This window comes from Myripristis murdjan, chromosome 21 (assembly GCF_902150065.1).
Source record: "Myripristis murdjan chromosome 21, fMyrMur1.1, whole genome shotgun sequence".
Taxonomy (NCBI): Eukaryota; Metazoa; Chordata; class Actinopteri; order Holocentriformes; family Holocentridae; genus Myripristis; species Myripristis murdjan.
Window position 1 is genome coordinate 27,106,521 of NC_044000.1, and position 27,406 is coordinate 27,133,926.

Here is a 27,406-nt window from a genome sequence, read left to right on the forward strand (position 1 = left end):
GTTTTATTCTGTTTTTATTCCTTGTTTTATTCTGTTTTAACCCCTGTTTTTATTCTGTTTTAATCCCTGTTTTATTCTATTTTTTGCTATTTGTATTGTAATTCTGTATTGTTTTTATGGTTGTTGTACATTCGGCATCATTGTAAATGAGGGCTTGCTCTCAATGATTCCCCGAATCCAAATAAAGGTTGAACAAAAAAAAAAAAAAAAAAAAAAACTCAAATTGATCTTTTTTCTTTAGTTGTACAACATGTATCGATAATCATCATCATTAATTCAACATAAATCATTGCATTACATTACAAATCTCAAAATATATACATTCAAAAGGTTGAGCGAACCAGCTAACTCAATGGAAGTGACATGTAATTAACATTAGGAATGAAAACGCCGACCGTATAACTCGGTCTTCTTTATCAAACTTTTTTCAAAACTTTCCTTGGCAACCAAATGACATCCTGTGACACTTTAACATGTTTAAAAACCTCTGCTCACCGCTGAGTGTGGAATACGTAAAGTTGAACTTTAGAAGCGGAACAGACGTGAGCTCGTCCTGACCGGGACTTATAGTGACATTGGTAACCATGGTTACCCGGGTTACAGAAACCTGCACGCTGCTCTTCATCGCCGAGGCTTTCGTTAGTTAAACCGCTCGTTTCTGCAGCCGTTTATCGTTTCGTGAACGCAACCTGACTCGCCCGGCCGGCAGCGAGCTCACGGGGAGGCCATGTGAACGCCAAGCGAGCGTGTTCAGTCGCCTTGTTGGGATATTAGCCGTCACCCGTTTTACATCCTGTTCATGCATTTTTTAGATTTGATACGGCAGCATGTGCATTAAAGAGGGCTGATGGAAATGTGGCACACACACACACACACAAACACACACACACACACACACACACACACACACACACACACACACACACACACACACAAACACACACACACACAGGGCTGCTGAGGCCAGGCTGTCTGGTTTGTACTCAGACGGAGGAGGAGGAGGTGCTGTTTCTCCCATAATCCCCTCTGGGAAATCAGGGTGCACTAACACACTGGGTCAATAGTTTTAATGAGTGTGAGTGCGTCCCGTAACACGAAGCCCACAGGTCTGAGAGCCAGCTGCTGTCCGGGCAGAGAACAGGCGGACGTTCACACGCGGAGAACAGTTTTTCATTCTGGAGGATTTTCTTCCCTCTTCACTCTGATGAAACATTTGGCTTTCTGCTGGCTGGTCAGTGGTATCGGTGTTATTGATGCTGAGGGCGGAGGGTATTGATCGCAGCGGGGACACAGGCGGGGTCAGCAGATACGTATCGACACGGCTGATAATGAGCTGATGCACTCCGGCGTTTTAACAGGATTAAACGTGCAGAGAGCCTTTGAGTCGCAGTGCAGCCCGGTCCACTGTGTTCAGGTGAGAGTGGCGCTCAGGGCTTTGAACAGGTAAAAACAATGCGATGGCCGGGAATCGAACCCGGGTCAACTGCTTGGAAGGCAGCTATGCTCACCACTATACCACCATCGCTGTGTTGGCAGGGGAAGAGATGAAGGTTTACAACAGGAAGAGCTGCTCGGCTGATTTGACACCAACAAAAATGTATTCATTTCTTTTGTGTATTTGTCCATGGATGAGACTCTGCTCATGTCTTACAGACGTGTAAATATACCACCAACATGGAGTCGATGCCTTTTTTGAAGCATCAGAAATACTTTTTTGAGTGTGTGTGAAGTGGATGTTGTGTGTTTTGTTTGGCTTGTGATTGTGGCCACGCCTCCAACCCAGCCGTGGCGTGTCATGCTCTGTGGATTGTACCTAGGCACCGCATCACCTGGCTGTACGTCTTAAAGCTTTCTTAAAGGTTCTTAAAGGTAAAGGTTCCTGTAACCAAAACGTCGACTGACTTCCTGAAATGAGTCGATGGAGAGGTCAAAGCGTGTCTGCAGGGCTTGTTGTTTTGGAAAAGGAAACAGGTTTTACTGCCTCAGGCTGATCTGAGTAAAGGCAATGCGATGGCCGGGAATCGAACCCGGGTCAACTGCTTGGAAGGCAGCTATGCTCACCACTATACCACCATCGCTGTGCTGACAGAGGACGAGACAGGAAGTTACCTGTGGAACAGCAGGAAGTGACCTCTGGCCTCGTTAACTCTAGGCTCTGTTCACATCTGGAGTTAAAACGTGTACACACTGTGGGAGGAAACGTGGCCATATTCTCAGTCATGGCTCCAAAATGGTGGGTGGTCCTACGTCGCACTGTGAGAGAGGCTCACAGACGGCTGTTTGGTCTTTTGCCCGGGACAAAATTCTGACAGTCTCACAAATTTAGGACCCGAATCTGAGAGCATAGTAACTGAGCCTGACCGAAGCCCAAGATTTTGCTTGTCCTAGGTTAGATTAGGTCCAGACACGGCGCCCCGCACACGCTTATCACGCACTGCGCGTAGGGCACCAAGTGCCTGGGGGGGCACCAAAAAAAAAAAAAAAAACAAGCTCATGAAAAATCATCATAATAATAGTAATCATAATAATGATATATTTAAAACTGTGTAAAATGTGTAAAACATGTTAATAGATATAAGCAATACAAAAATAACATAGGCTTATTTGCTCGAGAAAAACATGAATCTCCTGTGTGGCCCTCTCCCCAGTCCACCTTTGGTGCCCCCCTCCCCCATCCCCTAGTGGTTTGCTCCATTACGCTTCAATCGCAAGTTTGGCAGACCTTTATTTTTGGACATGTCATCGAAAAGGCAACAAGAGTCAGGGGCGGAAAAGAGGAAAAGAAAGAAACAACGAGATGATGCTCGCGCGTCACTTGCAGGTAAGACAATAACAAATGTTAATTTTGTTACTTTTAGCCCTAGTATGCATGTCTATGCTCGTGCCAGATAATACTACCGTCAACAACCTTTGTAACGTTAGCTCCCACTAGCCATGTTCAGACGTAAGTGTTACGTTTCAAATAATTGATGCTGGGCTAGCTAGTTATTTTTAGTTGTGTATATGGATATGGATCTGGAGTTGAGATGTCTGTATTTGGCGTTTGTTATGTTCTATGAACCAACGAGTATGTGATTGTGTAGTGAAAAACAAAAATAATGAGTTGATGAATGGAAAACGGGTCTTGGTAACCTGAACTTTGATGTGACATGCCAAATTAGACAGGTGATTGATTATCAGCCCTCTTACACCGGCGATGTCAGCGCCGACCGCATTCGGCATGCCGACGTTACATAACGGTGTCTCCGTGACCGTTTAAGATATTCAGAAACATCTGAAAACCGGAGCTTTGCGCCTATATAGAGTGCCATTACGGTAGCATGTAGGACTACTGACACTTCGACCGTCCAATCACAGAAGATTCCCCGATGTGTCACAAGTTTGTAATGTGAGCTTGTCACTACCGTAACTCCTGAACCAATGGTGCTATCGAAAAAATTACGACAGTTTCCGAAAGTAGAGAGCCGGAGCTTTCCGATGGAATGCGGATACACCAGTCATTACGGTGACCGACTGGCCGGCAGCTCACACAACATTTTCGTGAGGTTCATAGGCCAAGAGCGACATCTGCTGGTGAAACTGTAATTTGAAAAAAACAATATTAAAGTTGTGTAGATTTCCCCTCTTCATATTCATAGTTTTCAAACTATGTACAGAATTTTTATATTGTGCCCCATTAATCCTTGTCTATAAAGGTAAAATAATAAAATTTTTCATGTACCAGTGTTTTAAATATAGGCCTACATAATACTATAATTAATTTTGAAATATTTTTGTACCATGGTTCAAAACTGTATTTCACTGTAGAATCCCTGAGTATTTTGTCTTGTATTTGTGATTACAGGCTCAATGCTTCGATATGTGCAAGGAGGAACACAAAGCCAAGTGGAAGATCCAGATGATCAACCATCTACAAGCAGACATCAATCACCAACCAGTTCCTTATTCAAGGATACTTAGTACTGTTTTTACAGTTTTGACAGATCTTTATTTAATAGTGGGGTCATTTATTTTTTTATTTTAAATTATTTTATTTTATTTATTTATTTGAGTCTTTGGTGCCATATTTAGTTAGTGTTTAGTGAGTGTGTTATCAAGATTTTATTATTATTATTTATCTCTTATTTTTTACAACAGTTTTTGAAACATAAATGTTGAAAAGTTATTTTGTAAAATAAAGAGAAACGCAATGACAAATACTGAGTTATTGTTCATTTCTGGTGGCGGTGGCGGCGGCGGCGGCGGCGGCGGCGGCGGCGTGGGGGGCACCACAAAGCATTTGTGCTTAGGGCACCCAAATGGCTAGCGCCGGCCCTGATTAGGTCGCTAGGTTACATTTACCACCTGAAACAGCCTAAATGTTGCCTTCAGTGCCATCATGTAAACTCCAGCACTGTAAAGGAAATTGCCCACAGACAGCAGGTCCATAATTTTTCACAAAAAGAACGCTGAGATGGTCTAATCCAACCTAATCTCGAACATGATTTCCACATTTTCGTCCAAACCCCCGCACAGAACAGTAAGAGGTCTCCTTTAAAGATGCACTTTTCCAGCAAACGTAACTACATTTTGATGTGAAAGCACAAGACCATGTTGCATGTTTCACTGCAGGTGTCAGTTGTCGTGGCCGAGTGGTTAAGGCGATGGACTAGAAATCCATTGGGGTTTCCCCGCGCAGGTTCGAATCCTGCCGACAACGTCTTTAAATAACTCTGGCAGTATAAAATAAAATCAGTAGTTGCCATGTAATTACCAATATAATGTGTGGTGACTCTTTACTGAACAAAAATTTAAATTCAGGATATTTGTCTCCATGTTTTGTGGGATAAAATGACAAACCTTGTCATTTTTCCACTAAAATTTACTCCTTTCAAATCTTGTTTGCAAATTTTTTAGTGAGCGCTTTTTTTTCCTCCAGAAAATGTTTCCAAACTGATGATTTCCTGACATGAACAGGAACTAAGCAAACATTATTTTAGCTGAGTGTAAACACGGCTCACGGTGCGTTCATGTGCTATTCCAGACAGAAACGATGTCTCTCTTGCAGTTTAACTGAAATACCAACCAACACCAGCGGCTCTGAGAAAACCTCATCCCCTGAATTCTGAGAGCAGCATCAGAGATTTAGAAATCAGAAATCAGAAACAGTTTATTGATCCCCGAGGGGAAGCTGGGTAATTTGTTTGCAGATCAGAGAACTCTGCCTGAAATACTGAGGCTTGCTCTGCACTCCGACGGGAGGTGTGGATCAGACCAAATCCTCAGGTCATCTGAAGGTCATCTGAGCATTTGATCCACGTCAGTATCCACACACACACACACACACACACACACACACTCACATGCTGGCTGATCTTGAGTGTGCAGAGTGACAGATCAGAGATAATAAGATCCCATGAGAGTCTTATTGGAGGCTGTTAATTAACACTGCTGCACTCTCTCTCTCTCTCTCTCTCTCACTCTCTCTCTCTCTCTCACACACACACACACACACACACACACACACAATATGATGGAAATGAAGGGAAGAGGAAGCAGATGGGGGAAAGGAGGTGATGAGGGAGAGGAAGAGGAAGAGGGAGAGAAACCAAACTTTAAACCCAAAAGAAAGAAACCTGAAACAACAGAGGCAAAAGAAGCAGAAATATTTTTTATTGGCGGGCATGACCTTGCAAAGCGGCTGAGAAATACCTGAGAAAATCAAGAGTCATTATTTACAGTAATCCAGCAGTGTCCCTGAATGCGTCATTTTCCTTAAACTTAATAGAAAACACCCCAGTCCGATTCCTCCGTGGAAAACATGGCTACTTCCAGAAACAAAAAAAAAACAAACAAACAAAAAAAACACATTATGATTTATTTGTTGTGATTTTATAAATCACACATTTTTAGAAAAGCGCACATAGAAACAAACGTCTGGAAATACAAAGTGTTTTCCAGAGATTTCCCTCATTTTTCCAGATATTTCCAGACCTGCAAGTGATCAAAACCATTTTCCTTGACTTTTGCAAGCTTTTCCAGACTGAGTAGGAACCATGCAGCTATTTTTTTTTTTCATACACACACACACACACACACACACACACACACATATATATATATATATATATGTGTGTGTGTGTGTGTGTGTGTGTGTGTGTATATATATATATATGATTTTTTCATGTGGCATAAAAGAGCTTAGGTAGCGTGGGGATGTAGCTCAGTGGAAGAGCGTGTGCTTCGCATGTACGAGGTCCTGGGTTCAATCCCCAGCATCTCCATCTCTTTAAAGATCCACTGTTTGCCCAACAGACTTAAAAAAAAAAACACCACCACCACTGCATAATGTTGTGTTAGTGCTGTTGTAGGGGAAAGAAAACTATGGACCAGAGGCCTGTACCGTAAAGCTGGACTTCAGCTTAGTGAGCTAACTTCAGGCTTAACCCTGGATTTTCTGTACCATAAAGGTGGCTTACTTTTTATCGGGGTATGTTGCCATGGTAACATAGGCTGAACACCTAACCTGCTCCGGAGCAGGTTAAGTTCAGGATAAGAGCTCAGCAGGTATAAAAGCCCCACCTACTGACCAATCAGTTCTCTTGGAAAATGGCCTGCCCATTTGATGAGAACCCAGTGGATCGAGGTGCACAACTTGTACACCTTTTTTTTTTTTTTTACAAGTTAGGCCAAGTATTTTTTCCCCCTTTCTTCTTCTTCTTTTATAAAATTAATACATTTTACCTACACTTCTTATTTTAATTCTGTTTGTTTTTCTCTCACATTTTTTCAATTTTGAAGAAGAAGAAGAAGGAATTCTTCTTGTTTTTTTTTTTTGTTTGTTTTTTTTACTCATGACTCTACACTGTCCAATCAAAAATTGATCTTGTAGACTGATGTAGTGATTTTTTAAAATATTTTTGAAAATAAATGAGGGGAATTTAATTCAAAGGGTTAAATAAAAGTCTGATAAAATACATGCCAGCCTCTGGTCTCCTTTAGGTTTCCATTAGTTTGCTCATATTTAGTATTTAGGGTGTCTGCTCTGAAAAGTCCACATGAGAATTGATGCCAAATGTTTTACAGTCTTTAAGTGACAGTGAAATAATATTTTAACCAGCAGAATAAACACGAGGCATCAGATGGTTTATAAAATGAAATATCAAAATCGGTTGAATCAAAGTGATGATTCTGACGAAACTCAAACTGAGGCCAGACCTCCATCAAGGGTCGACCCTCACTGTTAGAGAGGGCCAGTTCCTCTGCAGGAGTGTATGGCTGAGTGGGAGACACATTCATTTACTGAACACACAAATGTTACTGTAGTCAGTTCTACTCGTGCCGTCATGGTGGGGAAGTAAGATTATAATCCCACTAATTTACACATTGACACAGTCTGCGATTTTTTCCCAGCATTCCTTGCGGCTGCAACTGTGTTGGTTTTTGCCTGGATGATGCATTTATATTCCTCGTATTTATTTCAGATTATTATTTTTAGATTATTGTCTGCTCCTCCGTCAGAAGGAAATCCTGCTGGTTTGAGTCCAGAATCCCAATCTCCTCCTCAGCATCTGGACTCTGAAGAGACGTTGCTGTGACTTGGGCCGATTCAGAAGAAAACAATCTGCTGATTCTGGGCTCAAATCAGCAGGATCTCCTTGTTCCTGAATCCCATGTCAGAGTAGAATCTGCTGAGGGGATCAGCTGCAGGCCTGAGACAAGACCAGCAGGGGGCAGCACATGTGGAGCCATGGACAAAAAATGGTAAGAAAAACTATTTTATTTATTTATTTATTTTTTTTTTTGTAAATTTACTTAAATCTGGGAGATTAAAGATTGGAGGTTTTTTTCTCAGAATATCCTCCATTTTTTTTCCCTTTTGGGCACTAACACAACGCCACAGAGCTGAACCACATGCACACTGTGATAACAGCAACAGCTTAAACACTTTTGTTTCTAGAAAGCACCAGTGAAGAATTCAGTTTGTGTAGAATAAAGTAATTGAAAGCCAGGAACCTGGAGTTGGGCTTTTATGAAAGATTTTATTTGATCTTTTCAACAAAAATCACTTTGTTTCCTTTTCTTCCTTTCCTTTTTGTGGGATTTTTGTTTTTGTAATTTTTCTTCAATTACTTTTTTGTCTGTCATCTTGTTATGATGTAGTGTATGTGCACGCACGCACGCACGCACGCAGTCACACATACACACACTCACGGTTGTCGTGGCCGAGTGGTTAAGGCGATGGACTAGAAATCCATTGGGGTTTCCCCGCGCAGGTTCGAATCCTGCCGACAACGGACTTCCTGTTTATGGAGCCGAGGGCAGACAGGATGTTGTTGTTGTTTATGTTTGTCAACATGTCTCAGATATATCAGATAAACTGGTGAGGGCGTCTGATGATACGCAACAATAAAGCTCCTCTGTGTATCTGCTCACTTGGAGTTCCCAGCAGCACATGAACGCACCCTGACTCTTAAAATGGTTTTCAAAGTGGGGTCTGGGGACTCCTAGAGGTCCGTGAGGAGCCTCCAGGGGGTCCTCAGCAAAATGAAGAAGAAAATTAGTGAAGGCACACACTTTTAATAACTATAATAAAAGTGTTCAAAATCAGCACCAAATAGTTTAACCCTCCCATCACCTTCACACTTTCTAACATTTTCTATCAGCTGGTTTATGGTCTGGTTATCACACTTCAACAGGTATAGTTATATCAGCTGAGGCCCTAAGGCAGAGGGAAGCTTTTTAAATATTATTAATGTCATGTTCTACTTCCTCAGTGTCCAAACCAGCTAAATCAAATATGTGTAAGATGTTGATATTTATTTTATGGTTTGTACAGCTCACACAGTCTGGACCCTAAATGGACCCCAAACTCATCATCAAGTTCATTTCATGTTCAGCCACTCGTCCCCATTAAATTAGGCCAAGCAGTGAAATATGAAGCCAAAAACGATGTTACTCATGTGTTTAGAGACACTTTACACTGCATGTTGTCTAACTGACCCCAGAGGTGACAGGAGGGTTAATGCAGATAAAGCTGTGCTGTCTCTGGGCACGCAGGGTCCGCTGGCTCGGTCCGGACTCCTGATGTCCGCCTCATGTTTCGGCCCGGTTAGGGGCAAAAGCCAATCAGGGCTCCCGCAGGAAAACAGAGGATGTGATTGGCAGAGACGCGGCGGCGCCGGTTTCCAGGCGCCCCGCTCCCCCGGCTCGTCTTGTGAATGGGAGAGGGGGGGCGGGGCGCCTGGAAACCGCGCGCACGGCACGGTGAGCGCGCGGCTGGACTTCCAGCAGCTCAGTCTCCTGCGAGCGGCGGCGGCGAGCGGAGAGAAGTCAGCGAACAATGGAGAGGATAACCCGCTGAAAGTTTGCTTTTTAAATACATTTTACTGCAGTTTTTCGTGAAAGGCTCGACGCCGAAGTGGCCGCCGAGCCGGAGGAGTTTCGCTTCACCTGGAAATAAGGAATAAGGGACTTTGTAAAGGTGAATTTTGAGCGGAGCGGCGGTGAGAGTGGACCGTCGGGAGTCATCCACAAAGACCCTCAAGGAGTCATGAGCGCACCGCGGCCGCGGCCAGCCCTTCAGCCGGATTTATCTCGGTAAAACCGCAGGAAAATATTGTTTTTGCTGAATTCCACAAGGACAGAGACTTACTAACCGGCGCCGAAGTGGTTAACACGGTGATACACCGCTTCCCAGCCGTTTTTTAATCGCCCTACTTGGATCAAAGTTTTTCTTCCCTCCCCCCTTCTTCCCCTCCTCCTCTCTCTCCACAACTATGGCGACGGCCCCGGCCAGGTCCGCAGCTGCCGCCGTGTTTCTGTGGCTGCTGTGCGGGTTCCTGTCCCCCTGCCGGGCCCAGCACGGCGACAAGGGGATATCCATCCCGGAGCACGGCTTCTGCCAGCCCATCTCCATCCCGCTGTGCACGGACATCGCCTACAACCAGACCATCATGCCGAACCTCCTGGGCCACACCAACCAGGAGGACGCCGGGCTGGAGGTGCACCAGTTCTACCCGCTCGTCAAGGTCCAGTGTTCCGCCGATCTCAAGTTCTTCCTGTGCTCCATGTACGCGCCGGTGTGCACGGTGCTGGAGCAGGCCATCCCGCCGTGCCGGTCCCTGTGCGAGCGGGCCAGGCAGGGCTGCGAGGCGCTCATGAATAAATTCGGCTTCCAGTGGCCGGAGCGGCTGCGCTGCGAGACTTTCCCCGTCCACGGCGCCGGGGAGATCTGCGTCGGCCAGAACACATCCGAACCCGGCGGCGCCACACCCCCCGCCTCTGCCCCCCCTTACGTGCCGGATCTGGTGCCGCCAAACATCGGCCGACCCAACCAGAACCACCACCAGTACACCCAGTACCACCAGTTCTCCTGCCCCTTGCAGCTGGAGGTCCCTGCCTACCTCGGCTACCGCTTCCTGGGGGTGAAAGACTGCGGGGCGCCGTGCGAGCCCTCCAAGCCCGCTGGACTCATGTACTTCCGGGAGGAGGAGGTGAAGTTCGGCCGGCTGTGGGTCGGAATCTGGTCCATCCTGTGTTGTGTGAGCACCTTGTTCACTGTGCTGACTTATTTAGTGGACATGAGGCGCTTCCGGTACCCTGAACGCCCCATCATCTTCCTTTCCGGGTGCTACTTCATGGTGGCGGTGGCCTACGCTGCCGGGTTCTTCCTGGAGGACAAAGTGGTGTGCATTGATAAATTTAAGGACGATGGCTTCAGGACAGTGGCCCAGGGGACGAAGAAGGAGGGGTGCACCATCCTTTTCATGGTGTTGTACTTCTTTGGCATGGCCAGCTCCATCTGGTGGGTCATCCTTTCCCTGACCTGGTTCCTATCGGCTGGGATGAAGTGGGGCCACGAGGCCATCGAAGCCAACTCACAGTACTTCCACCTGGCCGCCTGGGCCGTGCCGGCCGTCAAAACCATCACCATCCTCGCCATGGGCCAGGTGGACGGGGACGTTCTCACTGGGGTGTGCTTTGTCGGAATCTACAACGTGGACTCCCTCCGTGGCTTCGTCCTGGCGCCACTCTTCGTCTACCTTTTCATTGGGACGTCCTTCCTCCTGGCCGGGTTCGTGTCGCTCTTCAGGATCCGGACCATCATGAAGCACGATGGCACCAAGACGGAGAAGTTGGAAAAGCTGATGGTGCGGATTGGAGTGTTCAGCGTGCTCTACACCGTGCCGGCCACCATCGTCATCGCCTGCTACTTCTACGAGCAGGCGTTCCGGCCGCACTGGGAGAAGACCTGGCACATGCACACGTGCAAGCGGTTTGCCGTGCCCTGCCCCGTGCACGACTTCGCCCCGATGAGCCCGGACTTCACCGTGTTCATGATCAAGTACCTGATGACCATGATCGTCGGCATCACCTCCGGGTTCTGGATCTGGTCCGGCAAGACGCTGCAGTCCTGGAGGAGGTTCTACAAGAGACTCTGCATCGGCGGCCAGGGAGAGACGACTGTATGAACCCCAGGGGACATTAACATGCAGAAAGTAAAGCCATTCACTTATGGATTTTTGATATGAAAACAAGGTTCGACAGCTTTAAGGACAACTGAGAGTCAGATACAGATGATTTTTTGTCAGGTTTTGATTGCAGTTTTGATCACAGTCACACTGAGGCATAAAACTCACACTGGACACAAGTTATGTGCCAAGTTTGACGCTGGTTAACATTATTTCTGCCTTATTAAATGGCCCTGGTTCAAAATACGGGGGAGGGGGAGAGGGTATTCAGATTTCATTGCTGTGTTCTGCCTCTTTGGATTATAATCCAGTGTGATGAGAGGAGTCTGTAATCCAGTACTGCTGAGGTGACTTTAACAGGAAATCCCCTGCAGGTAACTTGGTTATGTTCCAGCTCCTCAGAGTTTGACTGAAAATAATAATGTGCAGCAGCTTTAATACTGAGAACTGAGACTCCATCTGGACTGTGTTAGACGCAGACGGGACAGTTTGTTCATTCTTTTAATGGTGCAAATTGATTTTTCTGGTTTTAATTGCAATACAGACTTTCTGGACTCCCTGCCAGCCCAGTTCCTGCCTGTTCGGAGTTCAGTTTCACACATAAAATATCATATATAAGGCACAAAGTTTTGCATTGTCTCTGCTTTGTCAAGAGTGGAAATACACGACCAATCCCCAGAGAGATTTCCCTCCTGTGTTTGCCTCTTTTGCATTATTATTCTAAACAGGTGTGTTGAAGTGAGCCTGTGAATCTGAACAGGTAGCAGATCTGGTTACATTTCATGTATTTCTCAGATGAAAAGATGGAAAATGCCAGCAAACAGAGTCAGGCCAGCGAGACGCCGTCCTGTTAGGAGAGGGTTGGTAGAGCTGCAGCTAACGAGTGTTTTCTTGGTGAATTTTAGTGCTTAAATTGTGACAAATGAAGTTTGAAAACCCCCCAAAGTGTCCAAAGTCCAAAGTGACGGCTTCAGACGTCTTCCTCAGTCTGAGCAGCAGCCAAAAACCCCAAAGTGTTCATCTGATAGACACAAACAGTAAATGTTAGTGGAGCTGGAGTCAGACAGTGGTTGGTGTTTTTACCTTTTTAAATAATTAAAACTAATCATTGATTATCGAAATTCTAGTTAATTATCTTTCAATCACCTAATTGATAATTGGCCTTATGGTCTTGGGGCTCGAGGTTCATGCAGCAGCTCGGCTGGAAAAGTGAAGGTTTTCTGTTGCGACTGAGACGCTGGAAAGTGTCTGAGCTCAGAAAGCCACAGACACTTTACTTTGAAATGCAAACTGAAGTTTTGGTTTGGTTTGTTTTTTTGTTGTAAGACTTTTAATTCTGCCTCTTGAAACAAAAGTTCTCTCTGACAGTGAATGAAGAAGGTTTATATCGGCGGTGCAGTTTGTTTCACAAGTAGGCTAATTTGACTGCTGAAAAATGAGTTAACACACACACACACACACACACACACACACACGCACACAGAGGGAGCCCATCCCTGCTCGCTTAAATGCAGACAGACCAGCCCATTGTTTGTGTGTGTGTGTGAGTGAGTGTGAGTGTGTGTGGTCTCCTGCTGGATCTTAGTCAAAAAGGCTTTTAGGAAATCCCATCAGAAAGTCCTTTTAAGGATCCAGAGTGGAAACTTTTTTTCCCGTGCAGTCTCCCTCTCACTAAAACTCTCAGATAGGATTTTTTTAAAATTTTATTTTATTTCTGACCTGAACAGTGTGTGACAGTTTGCTAAAGTTCTTTTTTTTTTTTTTTTGATTGTATGACTGTTTTTAAGACTGGACTGAACATCAGGACAGGAGGTTTTGTTTCCAGCCCCGAGCCGACAATCACACCGGCAGAGTTCACTTATCACACGTGAGGCGTTCAGGGACGCTCAGTGCGGTGTTTACTGCTCCGAAAACGCAAACGGCAGCAGCCTGTTCTCTTTTAAAGGTTAAACCAAACTGCAAACTGAGCAGCCGCTCTTCTGTCTGGACAGGAAATAAATAAAATATTTCTGTTGCATCACAAAGTTGCTGCAGTTTGTCCAGAGGTCAGAGGTCAAACCCGTGTGAAGTGTTTCCTGCGCTGCGTCTAGGCGATGCAGACGAACAAATCACTGCAGATCACATAATTAACGTTTAAAAGGGACATTCTGTCAAATAATCACCCATGTCTGTTAAACAAAATGGAAACAATGTTCAAAAGATATATCAGTAGCGATTAATGGTGTTTTTTTTTTTTTTTAAACATTGTTCTGGAAGGTTTAAGATGAAACTCAACACAAACGACCCTGGAAGTTTTGAATTCAGGTGAGAAAAATAAAAATCAGAGTGATGATGGTGTGAAATAGTGCCAACAGTTCTTTTTTTCTTGATTACATTTAGTCTGTATGGACGACACGTAATCTGTAGTGATTTAATCCCGTTGGTAATCCACCTTGCCGTCTGTTTCGCCTTGAAAAACTCTGTTCTTCTGGTTTTTGATGAATTCAGAACTCACTTCCATCCGGATTCCAGATGTTTTTAGTTGCAGAGCGCATTAGAAAAATACCTGAGAAAACCAGGCGTTGTTATTTACGGGCTCACAGCAGGGTCCCTGAATGCATCATTTTCCATAAACTTAATAGAAAACATCCCAGTTCCTCACAGCAGTGCATTCTGGGTGTTTTCCAAGTTAAATTGCAGGTTAACTTTGTTCTCTGTGTGTGTGTGTGTGTGTGTGTGTGTGTGTGTGAGTGTGAGTGTGAGTGAGGCGTTCAGGGACCAGTGAGCAGCTCAGGCCTGCTGGTATGAACGAGCCTGATCTGTTACAGAAGGATTCTGTGTGTATGTGTGTGTGTGTGTGTGTGTGGGTAATAGAACATATGCAAGCTCCAGCTCGGCTCACACTCTGTACATAATCCTGTTTTCTGAAAGATTATATTGTATTTATGATGATAATCTGGTTTTGTCTTTTTTTTTTTTACATTGCCTTTTCTAAATGAGACACAAATCATTTGTATGTACAGTTTGAATAAAACAGTTAGTTTGTACAGCTGGGTCCTGCGTGCTCTTTATACACACACACACACACACACACACGTTACATACTGAGGAAACTAGTAATTTTACTAAAAACGTGATTTTCTGTGTTTATGTCATCGGTAACTCCCTGGTTGTGTGTTTGGACCCTGAAGGCATCACGTCGGGCAGCTTCACACACAGGAGCGACTTGTCACCCGTGTGTGTGAACAGGTTTTCCTCTCACGCGTTTGTCTCTCAGCTGTGCTGCCCAACACACACACACACACACACACAGCGCAGCTCGGTCAACACTCTGCTGTACAGATTTAACTTCCCACAGTGCAGCTGCAGGAGTGTCAGGGTTTGTGGTGCTGCGGCGCCCCCTGTGGGCCGAGGACAGGCACACAGAGACTTTCTCAGGTTTAAATCAAAATCAAATTACAGTTTTTCCCAACTGCTAAAACACATTTCTTGAAACCTCCACCCGTTTTCTCGAAACTTTAAATCACACAAATCCAAAAACTCAAACTACATTCACAAAACCCCAGACTTTTCTATCCAAATCAAACAAAACCAGTTCTCCTGTGTTCAGAACCAAACACTGTGTTCAGGTCATACACACAGCAAGTAAAAACACAGTCACTTCGTCAGACACTACAGCAAATCATTTAGGACACAGCATCCAGGGCATGGAGTTAGCAGAAAATGTTTATTGTAAATGCATTTAGCAAAATAATATCGTCAAAGCAACATCTAGACTACATTCAGTACTTTCATAGCAAAAAATAAAACTAGATGAAAAGCACAATCAAAGTCACTGAGATCCATTCTCCAGAGGACTTCATCCACGTCACAGGCAATATTTACTCAAACTGGGTTGGACTCTTTGTCCTGAATCCTGAACCGTTCTCTGACACCCCGACCTCCTAACTTCTGTGGAATAACTCCAGATGTGACGCAGCGACTGGGCCCATCAGCTCAGCTCAGTTACCCCTTTTCCACCAGGGTTGGTTCGGAGCCGGTGCCTGACTTAGCACCAGTTTTTTGGTTTTCCACCGCCCAAGCAGGGGCCAAACTGGTTCCAAACTGGTGCTAGGCAAGCACCAACTCCAAGCAGGGGCTAAACAGGAGCCAGAGAAAGAACCGATGACGCGACCCACCGTGTCATCGGTGGGTGGACTTACAGACTCAAACGGGAGCAGCGATCGCTATGAACGTAAAGCTAAACATACTCACCGTTCGTTCCGACCACGAATACGACGGGTAGCCGGCAATAATTGCGTTTTTCGCCTCCGGACCACAATGTAGGCTTGTAAACACACGAGCAGTATTTGCATTGCTACGGTGGGTCGTCCATGTTTGTTGTTGTGATTCCAAGCGAGCGTCTCACACACCCACGTGATCACGTTTTACGATGACGTAATGACGTGGCTCTGACTTGGCTCCGCTTGACTGTTGGCCGGTGGAAAAGCAAACCGGTTCTTTGTTGGAACCAGTGAAGCACTGGCTCTAGCACCAGCTCCGAACTAGCACCAGGTGCTTTTTGGTGGAAAAGGGGCAAGTGTGAGAACAGCACCGGCTTTGTATTGTGTTCACTTTTACACCTTTTATCAACCGAGACGATGCCCCTGCTCTCTTTTTTTTTTTTTTTTTAAATTTCACAGCCAATATGAGTTGTTGAATCCACCATGAAAAACTTCTTGATCAACATCTGACTCATAAAAGTGAAGACAGACTTAAACCACCTGAGTTACATGATGGTTTCTAAAATTAACACTCCTAAGTAAACAATGATAATGATATTTAATACAATGATTACATCTTCAGGTTACGTATTGTGATTGCTGTCTGAGTAACTACACATTTCAGTAAAAATATTTTCCACAGTCTCTTTTGAAGTGTCTAATCTTTTTTTTTTTTTTTTTTTTTTTGTGTGTGTGTGTGTTAGAGAAAAGCCACGAGCAGACTGTGAAAGTGACACAGGCTCTGTACAGACTGTTTTATCCACAGCAGTAACACAGTGTGCTTCACTCAGGGAGGCACAAACTGCACTCAGCACAGACCGAGACGAATTTTAAAAACGAGAAAAGGCATGAGAAGTATAAATGAGAGTGAAATACAGAGCATGAAAACAAGCATAAGAAGGTATGAATGCATAATGACCAGCGAGGGGGAGAAAGTTTAAAAATATGCGACGTTTTTATTGGTTTGAATTGTTAATGTAACTCCTTGTACAATGTGATGTCACATTTAAAATAGACAGTTTCTTCAGTGAAAGCAATGAGATTTTACTGTAAAAAAGAAAGAAATGCTCTGTGTCTGCTGCTGTGGCTCAGAGGTTAAGGCCGATCGATGAGCCATATGAAATTAAAACAGCTCCAACAGTTTTTCTCCTTGATTACATTTAGTCTGATTGGAGCGACTTAATCCCGTTGGTAATCCACCTCGCCGTCTGTGTCACCTTGAAAAACTCAGTTCTTCTGGTTTTTGATCAATTTGGAACTCGCCTCCACTCGCTTAGAAAAATACCTGAGAAAACCAAGTGTTGTTATTTACAGTCCCACACCAGTGTCCCTGAATGCATCATTTTCCATAAACGTAATAGAAAACATCCCAGGTACTCACAGCAGTGCATTCTGGGTGTTCTCCACACTGTTTTCTCCATGGAAAACATGGCTTCTTCCAAACAAAACAACACATTCTGATTTATTTGTTGTGATTTTATAAATCACACATTTTTAGAAAAGTGCACATAGAAACAAACGTCTGGAAATAAAAGGTGTTCTCCAGACATTTCCAGACCTGCAGGTGATCAAAATCATAATCCTAGACTTTTTCATACTTTTCCACACTGAGTAGGAACCATGCAGATATATATATATTTTTCATGTGGCAGAAAACAGCCCCTTTAGTGTGGGGATGTAGCTCAGTGGAAGAGCGTGTGCTTTGCATGTACAAGGTCCTGGGTTCAATCCCCAGCATCTCCACAGTGCTGCCTGCCAGCCTTTAATGCAAACACAATGAGACGGTTCAGGTCTGAATGGCACTTGAAACAGCATTTTAAAGTCCCCATGCTGTCCATTTCTCCAGGGTTTTATTTTAACTGTTGATCTCTCTGCAGGATGTATTTGTGGTTTTGAGTACCTGTGGTCTGATAAATATAGTTTCACAGCTCCTCTCTCTTGCCTTTCTCCAGGAGCTCTGGCAGCATGGTTCCTTTAGCCAATCAGAAGAGAGAATCAGCACCTCTCCACTGATTGGCTGACTGTTTTGAGTGACATATGGTCGAGCCAATCACAGGTAAGTAACTGAAACCTACGCCTCTCAGTGGTGCTCACCGGTAAATGGGAATTACTGTCTTATATAGATCTATATTATTTATGATTGTCACGGCTACTGCTGAGCATGATGTTATATGACCGTACGTGTTTGAGCCCGACTCCGATCCCAAACCACAGACGAAACCGGCATTGTATTGTGTCGGGTTGATAAAACAGTCGGCGCTGAAATGAGCCGAACAGACGAGCAAATGTAGACTAAACTCCTGCGGGACCACGAGCTGCTGGTCTGTCTCGTGTGTTTCTTTTGGAGTGTGCAGTGAAACATGAGTCTGCTGGCATCGTCTGTGGAGCAGCAACGCTTCTTCCACATGTGGCTAACCTGTTAGCTTGTTACCTGGGGAGCAGAGGCGGGCCGGCTAGTTTAAGTGGGCGGAGTCGCCTTATTTGTGACATCACAGAAAGGAGGAAGGATCACAGGTTTAATGCATGGGACAGGATTTCTGTGGCCTGAGAGCTTCACTGTCACCAAAACAACCACAGCTGCGTTCTTCATGCCACGGGGCCTTTAAACACAGAGAGAAAGCTAGACAATGTCCAGGTACAGTGTGACATCATCATGAAGTCTTTCAAGTGCAAGAAAACTGACATGTTGCACCTCACCCTGCAGGTGTTCACCTTGAAATCCACTGGGGTTTCCCTGCGCAGGTTCGAATCCTGCCGACAACGATGGGCTCTCATCCAAGGAGTTTCTTCAGCTGGTCAACCCGTGTCAGGACGTTGTTGATACCGCTGGCGCCCTCTTGTGGTGTCTGTTGTTTGTTGAGGTGTGGCTGATGGTCTTCAGCAGGGGTCACCAATCATGTGCCATGGAGGGCCGAGAGGCTGCAGGTTTTCATTCCAACCAAGACCTCCACCAGGTGACTTCACTGATCACCTCACCTTGTACCAGAAAGGAGGAGTTAATCAGTGAAATCAACTGGTGGAGCTCTTGGTTAGAATGAAAACCTGCAGCCTCTCGGCCTCCATGGCACATGATTGGTGACCCCTGGTCTTCAGGGTCACTCTTAGCCTCCTCTCTCCTCCGTCCTCCTCCATGTGACCTGGAGGTCGATCTCAGCTCCTTAAATGCATCTGGGGGAGAGAGGAGGCACAGGGTCCTTTGTGGAAGTCTTTGCAGATTTTTTTTTTTTTTTCATGAATGATTGAAGTCGGCTGTGAATTCTCCACCTACTTTATCTGGCGTTCAGGGTTATAGCAGGATCGTTTAATAAATGCGAGTAGAAGTGTTTATTCTTTATATTTCCTCCTGACACGTAAGTTATATTCATTTATTTAGGTCATCCTACAACTGACTTTTGATGGGGTTTTTTCTCAGAGGACGCATTGGCTGCTGTTTACACCTGGACTTTGAGGTGTCACCTTGTGATCAGATCACCCAGGTCAGATGCTGATGTCAGGTGCAAGTTATTTAAAAAAAAAAAAATAAAATTCTCTTGTGGCAGAAACACGCTTGTTTTTTGTGGGGATGTAGCTCAGTGGAAGAGCGTGTGCTTTGCATGTACAAGGTCCTGGGTTCAATCCCCAGCATCTCCACAGTGCTTACTGACAGCTGTAATTTAATTCTAGTTTAATGGCAAGATTCAGATTTGAATCTCACAAACACACAGAATGAATATGGAAGTAGGAAGACTTCTACAGGATTTAAACGAGATCAAAGTTGCAGTTAAAAACATCAGAAATGTTTGAACTTCTTGTTGAAACAGGAGCTTCAACACAGAGAGGCTGAGAGTGTAAACAGCTGGAGCTTCAGTGGTGGGAGGAAGTTTAAAAACACCTGTTAGCTTTCTATTAGTTATAATGATTAATATAATCTCCTGGTACAGTGTGATGTCCCCATTAAATACACAGGTTTTCAATTAAAAATCATCACTTTTGACTGTACCTGTATAAGAAAACTGACATGCTGCACCTCATCCTGCAGGTGTCAGTTGTCGTGGCCGAGTGGTTAAGGCGATGGACTAGAAATCCATTGGGGTTTCCCCGCGCAGGTTCGAATCCTGCCGACAACGGTCTTTTCACCTTCATGCACCTGTGAAGTAAAACTGCTGTTTTTGTCTCAGCTCTACTCTTTCACACCTGATCCATTTAAAGGCTTCATGCTGATTGGTTGAAACAGATCCACCTGAACAGGGCATGAATGAAGGTGCATGGGCTTTAATTGGTTCAGGTGTGCAAGAGTAGAGCTGGAACCAAAACCTGCAGGACAGGGGCGCCTTGAGGACTGGGTTGGGAACCACTGATCTAATGTAAATGAACTGTCAAGACACTAGAAAGGATCTGAGTGCCCACAGGCTGCGCAGTGAACTGTGTGGGGATGTAGCTCAGTGGAAGAGCGTGTGCTTTGCATGTACAAGGTCCTGGGTTCAATCCCCAGCATCTCCATACGTTACACTTGCAGTTACAGTTTTATCTGGGTTCTCACAGACTGAACAGACAAACAACAAGTGTGTGTGTGTGACAGGACTTCAGTTAAAGTCGCAGTGAAAAGCTCCAGAGCGTCTCACCTCTGATGTTTGAACTGCAGAAACAGGTGCTTAAACACAAAGACAGGTTAAAGGGGGAACAAGTGTAACGATGATCAGTTATGGTGTGAATTTTCAGTTTACATTTCCTGGTACAATGTGATACCAGCATTAAAGTTGATTATATTTTATTAGTATTTTCCCGCTGAAAAAGAGATTTCACTGTAAAACTACAAATAAACTGACATGTCGCGCAAAACTTTTCAGTTGTCGTGGCCGAGTGGTTAAGGTGATGGACTAGATTGGGGTTTCCCCGCGCAGGTACGAATCCTGCCGACAAAGCTCTGTTTACCTGCTCACAAGAATCCAAGTGGAGTTGAGTCCATGTCAGCTGGACTGTCTCTAGGTTCTTGAAGACGTTCCACTTCTCATCCAAGAAGTTTCTTCAGTTCTGACAAACTGGTCTGAGTCCCAGCTGTTGAACTTGTCGGGATGTTCTCCAGGTCGTTGATACCACTGACTCATTAGTGCTCCTCCCTGCTGGGACGACAGAATGAATGGTTGAACCTCCTGTGAAGGGATGACAGAGGCTGTGTGAGAGATGGTTTCTCTGTCCAAGATATGTCCCTTTTCTTTCAGGTGCAGGTAAACTGCTGAGTCATGATTTGAGGAGTTAGTGCTTCACTGTTTATCAGCCAGCAACAACAGGAGGCTGCTGCTTGGAGCTGTGCGGGTTTTCAGCTTTTACTGTGAACTGAACACACAGAGGGAGGTTGAAAGCAAGAGCACTCATGAGCGTATAATGCAACGTCCAACATGAAATGGTGAACACGCTGCACTGGTTACATGGTTTTTGACGTTCTAGGAGCATCGTTTAGATGTCCATTGAAACCAGGGTGAGCAGGTCTCTGTGGCGCAATCGGTCAGCGCGCTCGGCTGTTAACCGAGAGGATGGTGGTTCGAGCCCACCCAGGGACGTGAGGGGGTGCGATTCCTTTGGATTGCACTTTGTGAGATCTCTGCCCTACAAAGACTTGCTGATGCGGCAGACCGTCTTTCATGCTTTTCCAATGTGCTAACCCTAACTGCCTGATTGCTCTATCCCAGGGGTCACCAATCATGTGCCATGAAGGGCCGAGAGGCTGCAGGTTTTCATTCCAACCAAGACCTCCACCAGTTGATTTCACTGATTAGCTCCTCCTTTCTGATACAAGGTGAGTGAAGGCACCTGGTGGAGGTCTTGGTTGGAATGTAAACCTGCAGCCTCTCGGCCCTCCATGGCACATGATTGGTGACCCCTGCTCTATCCCCTGTTTCTCGCCAGTGACTGCTCCAGACTTAACTGGCTCAGTCGCCATGAAGTAGCATTTATTGTCTCTTCTGTGCTTCTTCAAAGCGCAACAATTTGCAGTTAGCAAAATACGCTCTATACCTGCCCAGCCTTAATTTGGTGAATCTCACATTCCTTTGGTCGCAACTGTAACTTTCTGTACAGTTTGCAGACACCCTGCTCTTGAAAGGTCATCTTTAATGTAGTTGCTGATTTCATTCCAAAAGCAGTTGAGACTCTTTCTCCTGGCACAGGTAAACAAGGGTGCCGTGGCTTAGTTGGTTAAAGTGCCTGTCTAGTAAACAGGAGATCCTGGGATCTGGACATCCGACCAAGGAAAACAGAAACCTGGGGTGAGCCTTGAGATCCACTGCAGAAGTGCAGTGAAACACGCATTGGACGCCTGCATGCGTTGGGTCCAGAGCTGATAGCTTGTGGCCTTAACTTGCACCAGAGTGGAAAACACCAACTGTTTTAAATTGGCATGCTTTTGAAAAGGCAGTTTTATCTCTTTCATGCGTCAGAAAACACCTCCACTAGCATGGGGATGTAGCTCAGTGGAAGAGCGTGTGCTTCGCATGTACAAGGTCCTGGGTTCAATCCCCAGCATCTCCACAGTGCTGACTGTCAGCCTTTAATGTGAACACTCAAAACATCAGCTTTAACACAGAGGTTGACAGAGTAAACCAAAGCAATAACAGTTAAGATGATTTGACATTTAATACAATGTCCAGGTGTGATGTCACCATGAAACACTAACTTTCAAGTAAAGGTAATCATGTTCAAATGTAAAGGCGCAAGAAAACTGATATGTTACATGTTTTTTTGCAGGTGTCAGTTGTCGTGGCCGAGTGTTTAAGGCCATGGATTTGAATCCACTGAGGTTTCCCTGCGCAGGTTAGAATCATGCCGACAACATTGTGTTTACCTGCTCACAGGGAGGTTCATCATGAGGACTCTGACCAACACCGACTGCAGAGACGAAGCCCAGTGGACAGCTGGCCACTTCCCCGAGCATCGACCCTCCATCTGAAGGTTCAGATGTTTGGTAAGTGGAACTGACGTTTGTCTTTTTGTTTCTTCATATTTTAATTTCATGGTAACACTGACATCGATTTATTAGTCCGTCTTCAACAGGAAGGTTGGTTTGTGCTGTGCGTGTTTATTGTGTTTATTTACTTTTCCTGCTCACATGTAAAAAGCTTTTCAGGACTGTGAATAAGGGTTTCCATGGTAACAGTGATTGGGTTTCTACAGTAGCAATCTACCTGTGCTAACCGGCTTTTTCTTCATCACTTAACTGCCAACACCGACTGCAGAGACCATCTCTGACCAGAGGAGGAGGTCTCACACACCATCTACCTTCAACCATTCATTCTGTCGTCCCAGCAGGGAGGAGCACTAATGAGTCAGCGGTATCAACGACCTGGAGAACATCCCAACAGGTTCAACAGCTGGGACTCAGACCAGTTTGTCAGAACTGAAGAAACTTCTTGGATGAGAAGTGGAACGTCTTCAAGAACCTACAGACAGTCCAGCTGACATGGACTCAACTCTACTTGGATTCTTGTGAGCAGGTAAACAGAGCGTTGTCGGCAGGATTCGTACCTGCGCGGGGAAACCCCAATGGATTTCTAGTCCATCGCCTTAACCACTCGGCCACGACAACCGACACCTGAAACGTTTTATGCGACATGTCAGTTTATTTGTAGTTTTACAGTGAAATCTCTTTTTCGGCTGGAAAATACTGCTAAAATTTAATCAACTTTAATGCTGGTATCACATTGTACCAGGAAATGTAAATTGAAAATTCACACCATAACTGATCCTCCATTGTTTACACTTTTAACCGGTCTTTGTGTTGCAGCACCTGTTTCTGCATTTCAAACATCAGAAGTGAGAGGCTCTGACGCTTTTCACTGCGACTTTAACTGAAGTCCTGTCACACACACTGGAACACTTGTTGCTTGTTTGTTCAGTCTGTGAGAACCCATATAAAACTGTAACTGCAAGTGTAACGTATGGAGATGCTGGGGATTGAACCCAGGACCTTGTACATGCAAAGCACACGCTCTTCCACTGAGCTACATCCCCACACAGTTCACTGCGCAGCCTGTGGGCACTCAGATCCTTTCTAGTGTCCTGACAGTTCATTTACATTAGATCAGTGGTTCCCAACCCAGTCCTCAAGGCACCCCTGTCCTGCAGGTTTTGGTTCCAGCTCTACTCTTGCACACCTGAACCAATTAAAGCCCATGCACCTTCATTCATGCCCTGTTCAGGTGGATCTGTTTCAACCAATCAGCATGAAGCCTTTAAATGGATCAGGTGTGAAAGAGTAGAGCTGAAACAAATACGTACAGGATGGGGGGGCTTGAGGACTGGGTTTGGAACCGCTGTGTCAGAATGAGACAGTCCTCATGATGGAGGTTGAACACAGGAGCTCAAACCTGTGCAGGGCTGTCTCTCTCAGCCTGTCTCACTCTTCTTCACCAGGCAGCAGGTAGACGCTTAGAGTCCAAGGAACACTGGGAATGGAGGTGCGGCTCCATGTGATCATCTTATTGTTCAATCAGGGATTTGGAGCCTCAACTTTTCAGGTGCATGAAGGTAAACAGAGCGTTGTCGGCAGGATTCGAACCTGCGCGGGGAAACCCCAATGGATTTCTAGTCCATCGCCTTAACCACTCGGCCACGACAACTGACATGTGCAAAAACTTTTTGCTAAGTGTCAGTGTCAGAAATCTCTTTTTTCAACTGGAAAATACTAATAAAAACTAATCAACTTTAATGCTGGTATCACATTGTACCAGGAAATGTAAATTATACATTCACACCATAACTGATCCTCCATTGTTTACACTTTTAACCTGTCTTTGTGTTGACGCACTTGTTTCTGCAGTTCAAACATGAGAGGTGAGACACTCTGACGCTTTTCACTGCGACTTTAACTGAAGTCCTGTCACACACACACACACACACAGGGACACTTGTTGTTTGTCTGTTCAGTCTGTGAGAGCCCATATAAAACTATAACTGTAACGTATGGAGATGCTGGGGATTGAACCCAGGACCTTGTACATGCAAAGCACACGCTCTTCCACTGAGCTACATCCCCACACAGGTCACTGCTCAGTCTGTGGGCACTCAGGGCCCACTCATATTGGCAAGTTTGTTCCACGCCCAAGCACGTTTGCCCCTAAAATCTGGAATATTTGACCAGTGTGATCGCTCCGTATGGTGCTTGAATACAGTACACTTCCCCTGCTCTGGCACGGTTGGAGGGGGTGTGCTTCAGCACGGTACGGGTGCATACACGAGCACATGCACGGTCATGAACGCAGCGCGCGGACGTAAATCATGCAACTTTCCTCCTGTCTCTGCAAAATTGTTTAATACACGCAGTGCGATTACCAACGAATGGCCACGTTGCGCAATCAATAATCAACCATGTTGTCTGTGTCCATTGTGTTGCTGCAACCGCGTATAAACAAAAGTCGGTTTATAATGAAAGTACAGCAGTCTGTGTGCGTGGAGATCCGGCAGACCTGATGCCGGCCGGCACCGGCCGCAGCACCCGGTCAGGTCTGGTCTGCCTGATCTGACAGGTGCCGCTCTGGCTGTCAGTTGGACCTTTCTGAAGAAGGAGGAAGTTACCCCCAAAACTGTCAAGGTAAATAAACATCCCATGTCTGATTAAAAGGAACAAAAATGTCTTTTGTTAAAAGGAAGACATGATGAATGTATTTGAACTACATTGATTTATAATGTCCTCGGGTCATGCTTATATCGTATTTCAACGTGATGACGTGCACACCGGGGGCAATCGTGCTTGGGTGCGTTTGGGCTTTAGGTAATGTGAGAGCAGGCCAGCCCGGGACTGGGGAGGGAGGAATTTTGGCTTTAGCACGATACGGAGCAAATGGACCTAATGTGAGTGCGACCTCAGATACTTACTAGTGTCCTGACAGTTCATTTACATTAGATCAGTGGTTCCCAGCCCAGTCCTCAAGGCCCCCCTGTCCTGCAGGTTTTGGTTCCAGCTCTACTCTTGCACACCTGAACCAATTAAAGCCCATGCACCTTCATGCATTCAGGTGGATCTGTTTCAACCAATCAGCATAAAGCCTTTAAATGGATCAAGTGTGAAAGAGTAGAGCTGAGACAAAAACAGCAGTTTGGAACAGCTGGAGCCTCAGTTTTACTTCACAGGTGCATGAAGTTTAAAAGAAACTTCTTGGATGAGAAGTGGAACGTCTTCAAAAACCTAGAGACAGTCCAGCTGACATCGACTCAACTCGGATTCTTGTGAGCAGGTAAACAGAGGTTTGTCGGCAGGATTCGTACCTGCGCGGGGAAACCCCAATGGATTTCTAGTCCATCGCCTTAACCACTCGGCCACGACAACTGACACCTGAAAAGTTTTACGCAACATGTCAGTTTATTTGTAGTTTTACAGTGAAATCTCTTTTTCAGCTGGAAAATACTAATAAAATATAATTAACTTTAATGCTGGTATCACATTGTACCAGGAAATGTAAATTGAAAATTCACACAATAACTGATACTCTATTGCTTACACTTTTAACCTGTCTTTGTGTTGAAGCACCTGTTTCTGCAGTTCAAACATCAGAGGTGAGAGGCTCTGATGCTTTTCACTGAAGACCTGTCACACACACTGGAACACTTGCTGCTTGTTTGTTCAGTCTGTGAGAACCCATGTAGAACTATAACTGTAAGTGTACCGTATGGAGATGCTGGGGATTGAACCCAGGACCTTGTACATGCGAAGCACACGCTCTTCCACTGAGCTACATCCCCATACTAACGGAGCTGTTTTCTGACGCATGAAAGAGATAAAACTGCCTTTTCAAAAGCATGGCGATTTAAAACAGTTGGTGTTTGCCACTCTGGTGCAAGTTAAGGCCACAAGCTATCAACTCTGGACCCAACGCATGCAGGCGTCCAATGCGTGTTCCACTGCACTTCGGCAGTGGATCTCAAGCCTCGCCCCAGGTTTCTGTTTTCCTTGGTCGTTAACTTCACTATATCAGGTGTACAAAAGCCACTGATTATATGGCAAAGATGTTGCATCAGGGAGCCTGCAACCTACGAAGGAGTCAGGTGACAGATCACAGCCTAGATGTGCTCTGTGTGCCTCTAGTAGAGCAATAGGAGTCACACATATGCTCTGAGCAGGAACCGCTGGGATTTGAACCCAGGATCTCCTGTTTACTAGACAGGCACTTTAACCAACTAAGCCACGGCGCCCTTGTTCACCTGTGCCAGGAGAAAGAGTCTCAATGGCTTTTGGAATGAAATCGGCAACTACATTAAAGATGAGCTCTCTATACAGAAAGTTACAGTTGCGATCAAAGGAATGTGAGATTCAACAATTTAAGGCTGGGCAGGTACAGAGCGTATTTTGCTAACTGCAAATTGTTGTGCTTTGAAGAAGCACAGAAGAGACAATAACCGCTACTTCATGGCGACTGAGCCAGTTAAGGTCTGGAGCAGTCTCTGGCGAGAAACAGGGGAAAGAACAAACAGGCAGTTGCGCTCATTGGAAGCATGAAAGACGGTCTGCCGCATCAGCAAGCCTTTGTAGGGTAGAGATCTCACAAAGCCGAATCCAAAGGAATCGCACCAACTCACGTCCCTGGGTGGGCTCGAACCACCATCCTCTCGGTTAACAGCCGAGCGCGCTGACCGATTGCGCCACAGAGACCTGCTCGCCCTGCTTTCAATGGACGTCTAAACGATGCTCCAAGAACGTCAAAACCCGTGTAACCAGTGCAGCGTGTTCACCATTTCATGGTGGAC

The 27,406-nt window shown here is 45.3% G+C and overlaps 1 protein-coding gene and 19 non-coding genes across 20 annotated transcripts; 10 read left to right on the forward strand and 10 right to left on the reverse strand.

Annotated features, from left to right (window-relative positions):
* Positions 1-1,453: 1,453 nt before the first annotated feature.
* Positions 1,454-1,525, reverse strand: trnag-ucc (transfer RNA glycine (anticodon UCC)). The gene has a single exon. It is a non-coding gene; the product is annotated as a tRNA-Gly (tRNA).
* A 481-nt stretch (positions 1,526-2,006) lies between these two features.
* Positions 2,007-2,078, reverse strand: trnag-ucc (transfer RNA glycine (anticodon UCC)). Its single transcript has one exon. It is a non-coding gene; the product is annotated as a tRNA-Gly (tRNA).
* A 2,539-nt stretch (positions 2,079-4,617) lies between these two features.
* Positions 4,618-4,699, forward strand: trnas-aga (transfer RNA serine (anticodon AGA)). The gene has a single exon. It is a non-coding gene; the product is annotated as a tRNA-Ser (tRNA).
* Positions 4,700-6,191: 1,492 nt separating this feature from the next.
* trnaa-cgc (transfer RNA alanine (anticodon CGC)) lies at positions 6,192-6,263 on the forward strand. Its single transcript has one exon. It is a non-coding gene; the product is annotated as a tRNA-Ala (tRNA).
* A 1,931-nt stretch (positions 6,264-8,194) lies between these two features.
* On the forward strand, positions 8,195-8,276 carry trnas-aga (transfer RNA serine (anticodon AGA)). The gene has a single exon. It is a non-coding gene; the product is annotated as a tRNA-Ser (tRNA).
* Positions 8,277-9,243: 967 nt separating this feature from the next.
* LOC115379399 (frizzled-7-A-like) lies at positions 9,244-12,133 on the forward strand. Its single transcript, XM_030080043.1, has one exon. The coding sequence runs from the start codon at positions 9,759-9,761 to the stop codon at positions 11,451-11,453; it is 1,695 nt and encodes a 564-aa protein (XP_029935903.1). The 5' UTR covers positions 9,244-9,758; the 3' UTR covers positions 11,454-12,133.
* Positions 12,134-17,365: 5,232 nt separating this feature from the next.
* Positions 17,366-17,437, forward strand: trnaa-ugc (transfer RNA alanine (anticodon UGC)). Its single transcript has one exon. It is a non-coding gene; the product is annotated as a tRNA-Ala (tRNA).
* Positions 17,438-19,252: 1,815 nt separating this feature from the next.
* Positions 19,253-19,324, forward strand: trnaa-ugc (transfer RNA alanine (anticodon UGC)). Its single transcript has one exon. It is a non-coding gene; the product is annotated as a tRNA-Ala (tRNA).
* A 394-nt stretch (positions 19,325-19,718) lies between these two features.
* On the forward strand, positions 19,719-19,800 carry trnas-aga (transfer RNA serine (anticodon AGA)). Its single transcript has one exon. It is a non-coding gene; the product is annotated as a tRNA-Ser (tRNA).
* A 301-nt stretch (positions 19,801-20,101) lies between these two features.
* On the forward strand, positions 20,102-20,173 carry trnaa-ugc (transfer RNA alanine (anticodon UGC)). Its single transcript has one exon. It is a non-coding gene; the product is annotated as a tRNA-Ala (tRNA).
* A 984-nt stretch (positions 20,174-21,157) lies between these two features.
* On the forward strand, positions 21,158-21,231 carry trnan-guu (transfer RNA asparagine (anticodon GUU)). Its single transcript has one exon. It is a non-coding gene; the product is annotated as a tRNA-Asn (tRNA).
* An 895-nt stretch (positions 21,232-22,126) lies between these two features.
* On the forward strand, positions 22,127-22,198 carry trnaa-cgc (transfer RNA alanine (anticodon CGC)). Its single transcript has one exon. It is a non-coding gene; the product is annotated as a tRNA-Ala (tRNA).
* Positions 22,199-23,170: 972 nt separating this feature from the next.
* On the reverse strand, positions 23,171-23,252 carry trnas-aga (transfer RNA serine (anticodon AGA)). The gene has a single exon. It is a non-coding gene; the product is annotated as a tRNA-Ser (tRNA).
* A 353-nt stretch (positions 23,253-23,605) lies between these two features.
* On the reverse strand, positions 23,606-23,677 carry trnaa-ugc (transfer RNA alanine (anticodon UGC)). The gene has a single exon. It is a non-coding gene; the product is annotated as a tRNA-Ala (tRNA).
* A 526-nt stretch (positions 23,678-24,203) lies between these two features.
* On the reverse strand, positions 24,204-24,285 carry trnas-aga (transfer RNA serine (anticodon AGA)). Its single transcript has one exon. It is a non-coding gene; the product is annotated as a tRNA-Ser (tRNA).
* A 344-nt stretch (positions 24,286-24,629) lies between these two features.
* trnaa-ugc (transfer RNA alanine (anticodon UGC)) lies at positions 24,630-24,701 on the reverse strand. Its single transcript has one exon. It is a non-coding gene; the product is annotated as a tRNA-Ala (tRNA).
* Positions 24,702-25,909: 1,208 nt separating this feature from the next.
* trnas-aga (transfer RNA serine (anticodon AGA)) lies at positions 25,910-25,991 on the reverse strand. The gene has a single exon. It is a non-coding gene; the product is annotated as a tRNA-Ser (tRNA).
* A 341-nt stretch (positions 25,992-26,332) lies between these two features.
* trnaa-cgc (transfer RNA alanine (anticodon CGC)) lies at positions 26,333-26,404 on the reverse strand. Its single transcript has one exon. It is a non-coding gene; the product is annotated as a tRNA-Ala (tRNA).
* A 376-nt stretch (positions 26,405-26,780) lies between these two features.
* On the reverse strand, positions 26,781-26,854 carry trnat-agu (transfer RNA threonine (anticodon AGU)). Its single transcript has one exon. It is a non-coding gene; the product is annotated as a tRNA-Thr (tRNA).
* A 383-nt stretch (positions 26,855-27,237) lies between these two features.
* On the reverse strand, positions 27,238-27,311 carry trnan-guu (transfer RNA asparagine (anticodon GUU)). The gene has a single exon. It is a non-coding gene; the product is annotated as a tRNA-Asn (tRNA).
* Between the last annotated feature and the right edge of the window lie 95 nt (positions 27,312-27,406).